This window comes from Sminthopsis crassicaudata, chromosome 6 (assembly GCF_048593235.1).
Source record: "Sminthopsis crassicaudata isolate SCR6 chromosome 6, ASM4859323v1, whole genome shotgun sequence".
NCBI classification, from domain to species: domain Eukaryota; kingdom Metazoa; phylum Chordata; class Mammalia; order Dasyuromorphia; family Dasyuridae; genus Sminthopsis; species Sminthopsis crassicaudata.
Genome location: NC_133622.1, coordinates 46,720,783 through 46,734,625, shown reverse-complemented (window position 1 = coordinate 46,734,625; position 13,843 = coordinate 46,720,783). Strand labels below are relative to the sequence as shown.

Below are 13,843 nucleotides of genomic sequence, written 5' to 3'. Positions count from 1 at the left end.
GATAGAAATGCATCAGTGAGTGCTCAAGAGCTGGACTGGTGAGGAAAAGAAGTACATTTCCCTTCAAAAATAGGCCATTAAAACTGAGAAAATTTGGGTTTTAAATGCATAGTGATAGTCCTTCTCCAGGAATCTAGACCTACTAATTTCAGAGAAATTTGAAGTAGGATAGCCAACAAATGAGAGAGTAAACAGGTACTCAAATACCCAGGTGAATTGTAAGAGGTGCTACCCAGAGTGGTAAAAACTCATCTGATAGTTATTACACCCACCAGTGGAGCCTTTGTGTTAAAAGATATGACTGCTTTCAAGATTTTTAGCACAAAATGTTGTTTCAATTTTTCAATAATTGTTGGAACAATCCAGAGTTTGTCTGAGAGTGTCTCTATTTTTGTGCTAGTGTTTCAACTTTTATTTTCATCCTTGTCACCTTTGTCAATTTTCAAAGTGTGCAGTGAAAGCTTACAATTGTCTTAATTTTCTATTTCACTTATTAGGGATTTAGAGCCTTTTTTGTGCTTGTCAAGTGTTTGAATTTTTTCTTTGTTCAAATCCTTTTTCATCTTTTATCTGTTTTGGATGGTTATTATTGTTGTTAACAACCAGCATTTATACAGCACTTTTTCATGTCTGTGAAATGTTTTACAAATACCATCTCATTCGATCTTCACAATGACCCTGAATGATAGGAGCTATTGTTATCCCCATTTTATAGAAAACTGAGGCAAAGAAGTCATGAAACTTGAATAGAATCATATGGCTGATAAATATTTGAGGCTAGATATGAACTCATATGTTCCGACTCCAAATTCAGTGCTGTATCTATTGTATCACCTAGCTGCCTCTTGATCTTACATATTTGTTAAATCCTTACATTATTTGGATAAGAAACTCTTAGAGATAAGAGACACAAAGATTTCCCTCCTATTAAGTCATTATCTTATTTTAGCAGCAATGATTTTATTATTGTGAAGATCTTTCAATTTTTAGTAACTGAAATGACCCTAATCTTGTGATTTCCTCCTCATTTCTGCATACTGTCTTCCCTGGGTTCTTAAAGACACAACTAAAATCTCATCTTCTACAAGAAATCTTTCCCAATCCCTCTAAATCCTTGAGCCTTCTCCCTCTTATTTCTTATTTATCCTGAATATAGATTTTTAGAAATAATTCTTTGCCTTTTGTATCCCCAAATAGAGCTCCTTTAAGTGGTGTTAAATTTTGCCCTTTTTTGTATTCTCATTTTTATTACAAAGTATGACATATATTAGATGCTAATTGACTGTTTACTGATTAACCTCTTTATTCTTGCTTAATTAAGAATTTTTCCATCATCACTTAACAAAAGTAACTCTCTCTTCCTTTCTTAAACAAGTAGAACCATTATATCTGAATATCAATTTGGAACTTAGTATATAAGATATTACTATTTACTAACTATGTACTTGCTATGCAATAGATACTATGGTGAAGATTGGTGATACAAGTAAAAAAGATAGTCCCATTCTCAAGAATCTTATATTGTATTAGGCATCTGTAACCTGAAGAAAAAAAGAGTAATAAAATAATTTAGAAAAAGGAAAGAAAATTTCTGAGGGAAAATTATAAAGAGAAGGAGGGAGACTCAACCTGACCTTGAAGAATTGATAGGATTTTAACAGGCTTGGCTTGGGAAACAAACAATGTAAGGGGAAAGCTTAGCATTAAAAAGAAAAGGGGAATTGCAAAGTTGGAGTCTAAGGTTCTAGTGGAGAGAAGATAAAGATGGTAGCCTGATATGGGGCAATACACCAAAGATCTATGATTTTATTGGTATGAATATTCCTCCTACTAACAGAAATCACAATCTTTCCATAACTTTATAGATGGTCTATGAGAATTATTATAACAAAAAAAAAATCCATCATGACATGGCCGATAACAACGATGAATTATAAAAACTTGATGATAGCTTTATATTACTTTGTAAGGTGGAATTTACCTTAAATGTTTCTATTTTAAAATTCATTAAATTAAAATGATTCTATTTTATTTTAGTGTATATTTGTTGACAATTTCTTAGCATATCCATATTTTGAGTAAAAAATATAAAATATGATGTAGTTTAAAATTTTATACTGTAAAAGCTTTAGTAGTTAGCACTTTATAACTTTAAAGTTTTAAAATCCAGGATTAAAAAAAATCCTTCTATAGAATTCTTCAGTGCAGAAACTACTCTGATATCAAAGCTAAATGGACTGAACATTGGGATTGACACCAACAGTCCTTAACACTTGCTGTTTTGACTGTTCTTCTAAGTATGTGATTGTATTCAGGGAGAGCAGGGGGTAGGTCAGAAATAAATCTAAGCTTCATAGGATTTTGGCAACAAATGGAATTTTCATGTGTAAATCAGCGCCGATCGATCATTTGTAGGAAATAGTAGGAAAGGCATAGGAAGAAATGAGTGAGAGAAAATCACAGAATCTCTTTATATCCCCTGAGTTTACTATGGTGCTTGACACATAGGAAGTACTTAATGAATGCTTTCTGATTGATTGAATCTCAATGGCTATAAATCTACTACAGCTGGATAGGCAGATTGGGACAATGTGAATTAACAAAGTTGACAAAATATTTTGGCCTTCTTCAAATATAGTGAATAATAATTTTTAAATAACTTAAAACATTTATTCAATTTCTACTATATGCAAGATACTAGGAAGGAGAGAAAAACATATGACACTGATTCTATAATTAAAGGGTTAAAATCCAGCAAAGTAAAATATATAAATACTGCATACAATAATCATAACCAATTTTATAGTACCTTAAAACTTACAAAGCATTTTACATATACTATTTCATTTCATCTTCATGTCAAGCCTATAAGGTAAATTTTGAAAAGCATACTGTGTAATTCAATGTCTCTGAAATCCCAGTTGTGGTACCAGATGGGCAAGTCATTTAAACTTTGTAGGTCTTTGTTTCATTTTCTGTAAAAATTGAAAGAGTTGGACTTTTATGATCCTTTCCTGCTCTAAATCTATGATTCTGTTATTATCCAAATTTTACAAATGAGGAAACTAAAGATGACAGAGACTGATTTATTCATTGTAATACAGTTGGCAAATTTCAGAGAATAACTCTGAAATCAATTTATACTACACTGGCATCTGTAACATGAAGAAAAAAGAGTGATAAGATAATTTAGAAAAAGGAAAGAAACTCTCTGAGGGAAAATTATAAAGAGAAGGAGGGAGACTCAACCTTGACCTTGAAGAATTGATAGGATTTTAACAGGTAGAGATGGAGAATTATATGGTAGGAGTATCTTCAAGGTGTAAGGAATATCCTGTATAAAGACACAGAAGCAGAATATAAGGTTGGAAATGCCCATTGGGGGCCAGATAATGAAATCTTAAATGCAAATCTCAAGAATTTACAAGTCAGGGGGATAGCTATATGTAATATTCTCTGTTGAGGTTTTCTTGGGGTCTTTGGAGGCAGCCTTCCTTTCAGTTCAGAGTAATCACCACATGAGTAGCCAGATGTTAAAGTCCAAATCCTTTATTGTCTCCTTCAAAGTCTTGTCTCCTTCACTTGAGGCTCAGCTATTTTTTCTGGCAGCCTATCTCTCTCCTTGGTTCCAAGAGCTTGAGCTCCCACCTGCCTTCTCTGGTTTCTGAAGCTCCTCGATGCCAAAGGTTTGTGCTTCAGCCTCCAGTCACCACAAAGGTGGACGATGGAATGAATCTGTCTCAGCCTCTGAGAGCTTCTGGTGCGCTTTCTGCCCCGAGAGCTTCCAGCTTATATGCTGTACACTGAGTACAAACTAATCATTACATCACTAGGAAACCATTATTTGTTGTAGGATTAGATCAATGCTAAACTAAATTTAACCAGTCTCCTCAATTCCACTTAGTACCTTATTTCAAGTTCTGGCCCATAATATCTCCTTGTAGGATTAAATCAATCATACTGAACATTACATAACATAATATACATTAGATAATCATTCTCTATCAATTCCACTGACTTAGTACCTTGTAAGAATCCTTTATTTCAAGTTCAGAATTCTGGCCCGTAACAGCTACATGGCTCAGTAGAAAAAGCACCCACCCTTAAGTTAGGAGGACCTGAGTTCAAACATAGCTTCAGACACTTCACACTTACTAGCTGTGCAACTCTGGGCAAGTCACAACTCAATTGCCTCCCAAAAAACAAGTAATTAATTAAAAAAAAAAAAAGTTTGCAAGTCTTCACAAAATCTAAGAGTTGGAAAGAACTTCAAAATCTATTTGGTTCAACACATTCAGCATAACCCATGTGCAATTATTTTGTCTTCTATTGCAACTACCTCTTAAAGCAACTCATTTAGAAAGTAATTGGCAAAGAGATTATATTAATGGGATGGTGTTTTAGTAATATTAATTTGGCTTTGCAATGTAGAGTGAATTTGAAAGGAAGAAATAGGATGCAGAGAGGTCAGATGAAATTTATAAAAATGGTGTAGGTGAAAGGAAATGAGAAAATAAACTAGATTGATATCAATAGGAATGGAAATGGCTTTGTAACTGCATGTGGAGTGAGAAGGGACAGGCACAAAGATGACTCAAAGGTAGTAAGATTAATAGAGATTTCAATTCCTTTATGTCTCAAATTCAAATCTCAAACCATTTTGATGTTTCTGTTTTTCATGGGTGGATAAATTTGTTTCGTGACGTATTTCTTTTGGGATGTTTGAGGCACATTTATGAAGAATATTACTAGGCTATTAGAGGTATAAATCCAAGACAGAAGAAAAGGTGAAAACTCAAAATCGGGGACATCAGAAAATTCACTGACAGTGTGAGCCTATTAATAGACCAGAACTTAGACTGCAATTCTGGAATTAGTCAATGTATGAGAACATCAAGACAAGTAAATGAATGAGAAAAGAAACAATTAGAAAAAGGAGGAGAATCAAGATGTTGCAGTATTACAAGATTCAAAGGCACACAATTTCAAGAAAGAAAGACATGATCAACAGTGTTAAGTATTCTACACAGAACATGGAAGCTATGAAAAAGTTAATAGTGACCATCAAGCTAAGAATTTCATTACATTAGTACAGATCAAAGTTCAAATATAGAATAATGAGGAGGTAGAGGCTACAAGGATATACCCCTCTTTTGATAGCACTGATAGTGTGTAAGGAAAGCCAGGGAGGGAGCTGTAATTTATACAAATATGGGTAGCAAATGTTTTTAAGACATAATGGAATGGCTATGGGATAAAGAAAATAAATATAAGGAAAATAAATGGGTTGGGATGTAGGGATCTAGATAAATTCTAATTTTTACTAGAGAGAGATGAGAGAATTCAATAGCTCTGGTTCTATCCAGTAAAACTGAATGAGAGAGAGATCATGTGCAGTGATGTAGATGTGGAAGTAGATGTGGAAGCAGATATCTGAGAACAGAAAAGATCTAGATCAACTGCACTGAGGAACATGACAGAAAATTACAAAGAAATCAACAAATGTTTTGCAAAACTGAGAGCCCAGATAAAGATTTAGAGCGTATGAATTTCTATGGGACTGATTCTATAATTCTTTAGCAAGATTCAGAAGCTTAGAGACAGAAGTAGTAAGAGTTTGTGATGACAAAGATTATTTAGAGAACGGTCAAGATGGGTCCATGAGAGAGAAATGAGATGTTCTAACATGGAAACATAAACACTTTTGACATGTGACCACTGGATTTGCTATAGCTGAGTAAACAAACGAACCTTCAGAAGAGAATTTAGAGACTGAGGGATTAGGGCCAAAATATTACTTTTTAAGAGGTAGGGATTGGGTAGAAATATGGAGGCAGGTATTAATTGTCCATAATAGGGAAGAGTTTCCTCCTCAGGATGGTCATCAGAAAGATTAACATGATGAATCTGAAAAAAAAGTAAAGTTCAGTAGTATGTCTTTTAAATAGTGAAATATATTGATATGTTTTGGTCCTTTAGAAAATGCTGGTGGAGTATCAAATATAAAGGTGGTGTCACAAGAACTAATCATTATATTCTTTGGTTCTATTCTTGTTAAAATAATTCACTTTTGGAGAATAAGATCCATGCTACATTTTGACCATTTATATTCAGATAATGACATAATGGGAAATCCCATCAATTAAATAATTAAGTAATATGAAGAGCAAAATACTTGGAGATAGAGGATACAAAGACAGAAATGAAATAACTTTTGCCCGAAATAAGCATACATTCTATTGGGAGGCAGACAGAGAGGGTAAACAACTTGTACACAGAGAAATAAATTTAAAATTGTTATTTTGGGTGGTCTCCAAAGCCTGGAATTTTCTTCCTTCTCTCTCAGCCTCCTGTTTTCCTATAAAGTCCTAGCTAAAATTGTATCTTGTTTCTATTTGAAAACTATTCTACTTATCTCTTAAGGCTAATGTTTCCCCTGTGGTTATTATTAACAATTGACAGACAGGCTTAGCAATAGCAAAGTTCAGAAGGTAACACTTGACTTTTTCCTTGAAGAATATTAGGTATATTACCAGCCTGCAATGAGGAAGAAGAGTATACCAGTCAGGAGAGACACCAATGTAAAAGTACACTTGCATACCCATAGTCAACCATCCCACCCAATTTGACATTTCCTGCCTTCAATGGTTTCACCTTTAGCCAAAACCCCTCAAATTTCCCTGTCTCAGTAAATAAGCATAATAACAATATCTAACATTTACATGGAGTTGTAAGGGTTGCAAATATATATACCTCTGTATATACTTTATCTCATTTCAACAGTATCATATCAACAGTAGATAGTTGCTATTATATCTCTTTTCAGATCAGGAAAGTATAAAGCCCTTTACAAAAGTTAAAGTTACTGTGCAAGTTTCCAACTACCTTTTCATCTGCTTTTAATGCCAACGTTTGATATATACCTTAAAAACATTTCTTATAGAACTTGATACTTCATTTAATGACTTACATTATACCAGTATTATTTCCCATCTTTTCACATTGAAAATGTAAAGTATTTCATCCATACCACAGGTTAAACTGAAATTTTAGTCTTGCCTGAAAACTTATTCACAATTTACAATCTTGTTTTTCTTCAGAAAAAAATATCACTTAAAAGTTTCACACAACTAAATTATTGACAAACTTTTAGAATGCAAGCCATTTGTAAACTGAGAATGTGTATATTCCTTAATATGTGAAATATAACTAGATTAATAATAAAAAAGTATTGCAAATATAAAATGCCATATAAATGCTAAACAGTAATAACAAGAGTGCTGATTCATTTTTTTTTTCTAATGACATTTTGTAAAAGCTATAGAAAAAAATGGTTGCATATTTGCATTTAAAAGAATTCAGAAAGGGTAATTGTATTTGTTAGGTTGCCAGTGCCCATTAGGGCATTCTTTTCTCAGAAAATAGAAACACGAATAGTATCTCAGATGAGCCCCTAATTTAGCTTAAGTTTCATAAGGAAAAATTTGATTTTATATCTTCCATCTTGTTCATTTTGTACTGGCATTTCTAGGAGGTGGGTACTAACACAACAAAACAACAATACTTATCTTGTTGCTGACTATATTGTCAATAGGGGGATGAATAACTAAGTGTACAGAAAGCTTCTCTCACAGGGCTTTCAACCTCTGTATTTAGATTCAAATCCAATACTTTATTCCTAACTCAAGCTCTTGTTTTCTTTAATCACCAGCATAAATACTCTCTATTTATCTATGCCATCTTTAGAAATTCATTGTCATCCTCCCCTTAAAACTCCTTACTTTCCAGGACAACTAATTCTCTAACTGAACACTACCTTTTCTTTTCTATCCTCCTATTGAGAGCATCCAGACCAAATACCCTGACTACTTCTTATTGCTTCTTCTTTTGTCCCTGCTATGGAGTTAAAAATCACTTCTCTCTTTCATCTAACCTTCTTTTGTAAGGGCAAATGACAAGAGGGGAGAAAAGAATCTTGCAACAAAAGTAAAAATAAGTGTAATCATAAACCCTCAAAGTCTATGTCTATATTATCTAAGATAATAAATAGATAAACTTAAGAGATTTTTTTTTCAACTTTGTTCAGAATGTAAATTTAAGAAAGCACAGGAATATTACCAGCCTGTAATGAGGAAGAAGAGTATACCAGTTAGGAGAGACACCAATGTAAAAGTACACTTGCATACCCATAGTCAACCATCCCACCCAATTTGACATTTCCTGCCTTCAATGGTTTCACCTTTAGCCAAAACCCCTCAAATTTCACTGTTTCAGTAATAAGTATAATAACAATATCTAACATTTACATGGAGCTGTAAGGGTTGCAAGTATGTATACCTCTGTATATACTTTATCTCATTTCAACAGTATCATATCAACAGTAGATAGTTGCTATTATATCTCTTTTCAGATCAGGAAAGTTATATTTCTTCTGTACTAGATCATGGGATCATATATTCAGATTTGAAAGATGTTATTATTTTTTTTCACTTCCCTCAAAAAATCTCTAACCTTCATAATTTTACCAGAATTCTAATCTTTGTATTTCACTAAGAGGGAAGTTTCAAAAACTCCTTTCAAATTATCAATAGCAGCTTCGCTTATCTCCTCCCTATCTTATGTCTTGGAGGAAAATTTGCTTCCCTAAAGAAGTCAATATAAATCTCTTGTTCATGTATTTGGTCAGTTCAGGCACTTATCTCAATTTCTCAATTTTATCCTTTTTTAGGACATATTTGGTTTCAGTGGCAATGTTTTGTTTCTTAATCTATTCTGTTTCTTAACTTATGGTTTTCTGTGTATTATAAGATCTGTCCACCAGTGTTCAAATGTCCTGCTAAATTGTGATAGGGTTGAATGGGTGGTAGATATGAAATCAGGCTTGATTTCTTATTCTGTATGAGTCACTGTCCCTTCTAAATGTGTTTTCTCATTTGTAAAAAGAGTTGGATTTAATAATTTTATGTCTGTTCTAGGTAAAATTTCTAAGATTTTCTTTATAGGAAACTTACTTTATTTGATTTAAATCATAATCACATATACATGACTTACATAAATATATTTTTGGTTGTTGTTGTTTTTCCCATTCATTTTTAAGGTTATTCATCATTTTAGTTAGTAGAATTATTACTTCCCTAAAATATTTGCTTTCAATAATATATAAATTAATATGAAATACAAATTATATTATTCACACATTTTAAAGGAGAAAAGTAAAAGGTAATTAGAACAAGGAAAGAATTCACTTCCCATAAAGAACATTATCAACCTTTGGAGTAAAAACAAATATGTCCAAGAAAATTTTTATATGTAAAGGATATTTCTATACATACATATATATACACAAATCTTCTGAAAGGAAGACAGAATTGTTTGTGTGGATTACATCAAAACTCCTCTTAATGCTAATTGAAACGCTCATATTCCACATACCATGCAGAAAATTTACTTCTAAATGTGTTCTTTACACCTCTCAATTACATTAAAACTGTGCCAAATTATTGGCTTTTTAATCAGGGCATTGATGCATGAAAATGGATATTTTTGTAAGCATTTGCAAATTTAGTCCAGGTGAAACCTCCACTTTTGCAAAATGGACATAAGCCTTCATTGTTATTTTTGTTGTTGAAGTGGAAATATAATCTCCCAGGTTAAATTAGCAATGCAGGTCAAAAGTAGAATTTTATCATTTTCATTATGTTTATCATTACAAAAACTGGCTTTTAAAAAACAAGGTCATTGATATTTTTTTCTAAAGTTTTTGTGTTTCTTTAAGTTCATATATATGTTAAGCATTTAAATTTTCTTCAAGTCACTATTAATGTTTCATTCAGAGTATGTATATAATCGCAATACAAAGTAGATGGATTCACTTATGTATACCATGTATAGTCTGTGAATATAATTTGTAGCTATTTCTGAGAAAATGGAATCATTATAACAAGACTATTGTAGTAACTCATTTTCAAAGATTAAGTTACATAATTGAGAAGAACTTTATACTGTCTGGCACTCAAAATTTAGAAACAAATTTTCATCACAAAATTAGCTGAAGTGGGACAGAGTACCACATTATTTAAATTTTAAAAAAAATTAGTGATTGGCCTAGGAAAAGTCATTGACCTACTTACTTAACTTGAAGTTATTTAACTTGAAGAAAATCATTGTCTGTTTAAATACAGAAAGCCTAGAAGGATGGAACTATAAATATGAAAAGTCTAGATGGATAAAATGAAAATATTGCTCTATTTCTCATAGATATTAAAGGACTTTCAGGAAGGTTAAAGACATTTATCCACTTCCAATTGAATAGCCTTGTCCACTTTTCATTGAAATCAGTTGAACCAGAAATTAAGCATTTGTGAGTTATCCAGAAATATTCCTTTAACAGATAACAAAATAGAAACTAACTGTCTTTGTTGTTATTATATCCCTAGGTTCATTAGCCCCAATGGCAAATTTGTTGCCAACCTTGCTATTCCTTTTTATATCTCCTTAGTACCTGAATGAATTCTTTTAAAATGTTCGAAATGACCTCCCTGTTTTGCAATAAGCTTTGTAGATACTATTTTAAGTAAGAATAAACTATTCATGAATAAGAAAGAGAATAAAAAAGGGGAGGTAATGAAAAAGAATGTAAGTCATTGTAGTCACCTATACTTCTGAAGTATATGTATTTGATTATAGTTTTATTTTAAATTTGTCAAAAACCATGAAATACTCAATGGGGATTATAGAAAAAGCTAGCATTATATTCAATTAACCATTTATTAAGCATCTATATCGAAGGGATTGCATCCAGAGCTTGGTATAGCAAGAAAATAATGACAGCAATAAGGATAGTTCACATTGCATAGTATTTTATAATTTTCCTCAATTCGGTGAGATTGCTACTAGCATAAATAGAATTTCATCTTATAGATGATGAAACAGAAGTACAGAGAGTTTTAGTGATTGGGATCATAGTTAAAAAGCAAACAACTGGAAACACTAAGCCTTTCAGCAACATCTTCTTAATCTAGGTCAGTTTTCTTTAGAGGAGTATTGGACTCGAATTTTTATTCTGAATTATGATAGTTTTTGTTTGGAAGAAGCATGCATAATAGACATGGATTATTCACAAAGAAGGATTTGTATACATCATATGGCTATAACATGGTAGAAAACACAAGATCACCAAAGGATCAAATCATTTAAATTGGTCAACTATTCCAAAAGCATACATATCCCAAATGTATATTCTTAGTGCCTAGAGAAGACAGATAGTCATTAATAAGTCATTTTTTGATTTTCACCAACATAGCGATAGCAAGCAACAGCTATTTGATTTGTTTTGAACAATTTCAAAGTTGGAAGGGTAGTCTTCTTCAGATTTTGAATGACCTACAAGTCTGCACCCCATATGCAGTTTTGGAATAGAGAAAGGATGCCCAAAGGCAGACTCACCTGATCTGCTGTCCAGAGGTCCAAAATCCAAAGAGTACTTCACAACATGATAATTGTTCCACACATAAAGTAAATTGTCCCGAGGGTTATAATCCACAGCAGCTATGTACTGGTATGAGTTTGGAAAGGGTACATCCACCAAACTATCTTTACTTTGGTCGGTGTTGTAAATATAGTCTATCTTATTCCCCGTAGCTTCATTGTCATCATCTTCATATACAGATTTGACCACATACAAAATCCCACAAATCATAAATGCATTGGAAGCTGACCTTTTATCATAGGCTGTATCCCATGTCCCTTCAATCCTTAAAGTATAAGGGTTCAATTGGCTAATGACAATTTTGCCATTGTTCTGTTCTGTTGCATAGATGACCCATAGCCCATTCTCATCTACTGCCAGGTCTATGTCAGACTTGCCTCCCCACCGGTAAGGGGATGTGTCATGGTAATTAGCATTAGCTATGATAGCTTCCCCACTTTTTATCCTAGTCCGCAAGTCAAACTTAACTATGTTTCTTGTGCGTTCCTTGTTGAAGAACAAAGCTCCATCATAGACTACAAATCCTGTGCCATCAACTCGGTGAGGGAGCTTGTAAGTTGTTGTTGGCCTTCCAGCAATAAAATCATCCTTGGATGAGTATTCTGTGAGGGTGTCCGTCCTATAAGGAGTCCAGGGCATGTAATAAATCTTGTCTGAAGCCTGAAGGGGGTCCTTGCACCATGCCCCAGACTGGTGATCAGACTCAAACAAGTGTTCGCTCTGGTATACGCCTTTGAGCAGTCCAGGACAAAGAAAAACTGTCAGGAGGAAAAGTTTAAAAAAAAAAAAAAAGAAACATAAATACAATTAGCTTCTGTATCTTGGCAAGTATTATTATTCCTCATAATTTTGGAATTTAATACTAGATTACTAGTACAGTACTAAAAACACCCACCAAAAAGCTACTGGAGATAAATGACTTGTTTATATGCGTTTCTTCCTAAAGTAGGAATTATTTTTCTTTTGATTTTGACTTTTCAAAATAATTTTGTTTCTCTTTGGTTACTGTATTTGTCTATTTGTACAGTAACTGTACTTACTTGCATCATTCCTCTTTGCATACATGTAATTCCAATATTTTAATATGTGTACATATATAGAATGTATATGTATATATATATATATATGTATGCATATGTACACAAATGTTCTCTCTAGTTTGTAATCTAAGTTAAAAAGGTGATTCCTAGAAACATTTTCATGCAATTAAAAAAACAATCCACTCATGAATTTCCTGTAAAGTTGCAATAAACGATCCATCCTTATAGCCCAAGTAGTATGAACAATTTAATAGGTATCATTAAGAAGCAAAAGGCAATCCCCTAGTCATTTACAAGAATGCTTAAAGCAAAAGTAGAGTCCGAAAAGAGATCACCAATTCAGCTAGCAAAAAGGACTCCCAAAGCTGCTATAATGCACATAAAGCATGCAATCCACACAATTAAATAATGAGTGATGGATGGGTACTGGAAGGAGAAAGAGAAGGCAGGAAAGAAAAGAGGGAAGGAAGAAAGGAATGAGGAAAGAAGAAAAAGGTGGGAAGTTCATTGAGAGGAACCCAAGATCTAGATTTTAATCAGTTAAAAATGTCCTGTTAAATATAGTAGTATTTGAATTTCAAAGCATGTACCTTCTAATGTTACGTGACAGGAGCGTAAAAGAATAGTACCATTTACCATGGTCTTTTGCTGCTCAAACTTCAGATTGAAAATAGCCAGCAATTAGGCTGACACTCAGGTTTTAGTATAATTCAGTAGCATATGTTGCTCAAAAGGTGGGAGGAAGCATGAGACTCTTTGGTTGGTTTACCTATTCAAGAATGTTTGAAAATTGGTGCAAAGAAAATGTTCTGAAAAAGAATCATGTACTCTTATGTTTGTGAAACAGAGAACTGTAATAGGAGGGCAAATTAAGTTTTCTCAACATATTTGAATGCTGAACCACAATTTAGTATATCATAGGCTATATTCTCCCCTTGACCCAAACTTGACAAAGGCATTAGTAATAAGCTTATTAGCAGAAATCATAAGCATACATAGAGGGCAAAACAAACGTAAGATGATAAGCAAGGAATGTTGTTAGGTTTTGAAATGGAAAACCAAATCTTTTTTTTTTTTTTCCAGAGTTAAAAAATGGGAGTCAGGGGGAGAAAGTGACCACTTTGTTCTCCTAAAGGAAGGAAAATCAAAATGGCTTTGTATATGACTTAAAGCATCTCACCATTGAGTTAGTTTTTATTTGATTCTATTAAAATGTCTTGTAAAGATTTTTCAATCTTACTGTTATAAATATGTTGCTCTACAACATCATTTCTGTTAAGGGTTCAGGCCTTTATTATATGCAAACCAATAGGCC

General features: G+C 32.9%; 1 protein-coding gene across 20 annotated transcripts in view; it reads right to left on the bottom strand.

The window, feature by feature from the left end:
* Window positions 1-13,843, bottom strand: part of ADGRL3 (adhesion G protein-coupled receptor L3) — a 1,041,133-nt gene that overhangs the window by 456,701 nt on the left and 570,589 nt on the right. For 19 of the 20 annotated variants that reach the window (XM_074272781.1, XM_074272789.1, XM_074272790.1 and 16 more), the window contains one exon: window positions 11,446-12,246. The exons of the other annotated variant lie outside the window; for it this stretch is intronic. In XM_074272781.1, coding sequence (XP_074128882.1) covers window positions 11,446-12,246 — 801 coding nt within the window. The remainder of the gene's footprint in view (window positions 1-11,445; window positions 12,247-13,843) is intronic. 20 annotated transcript variants of the gene reach the window in all.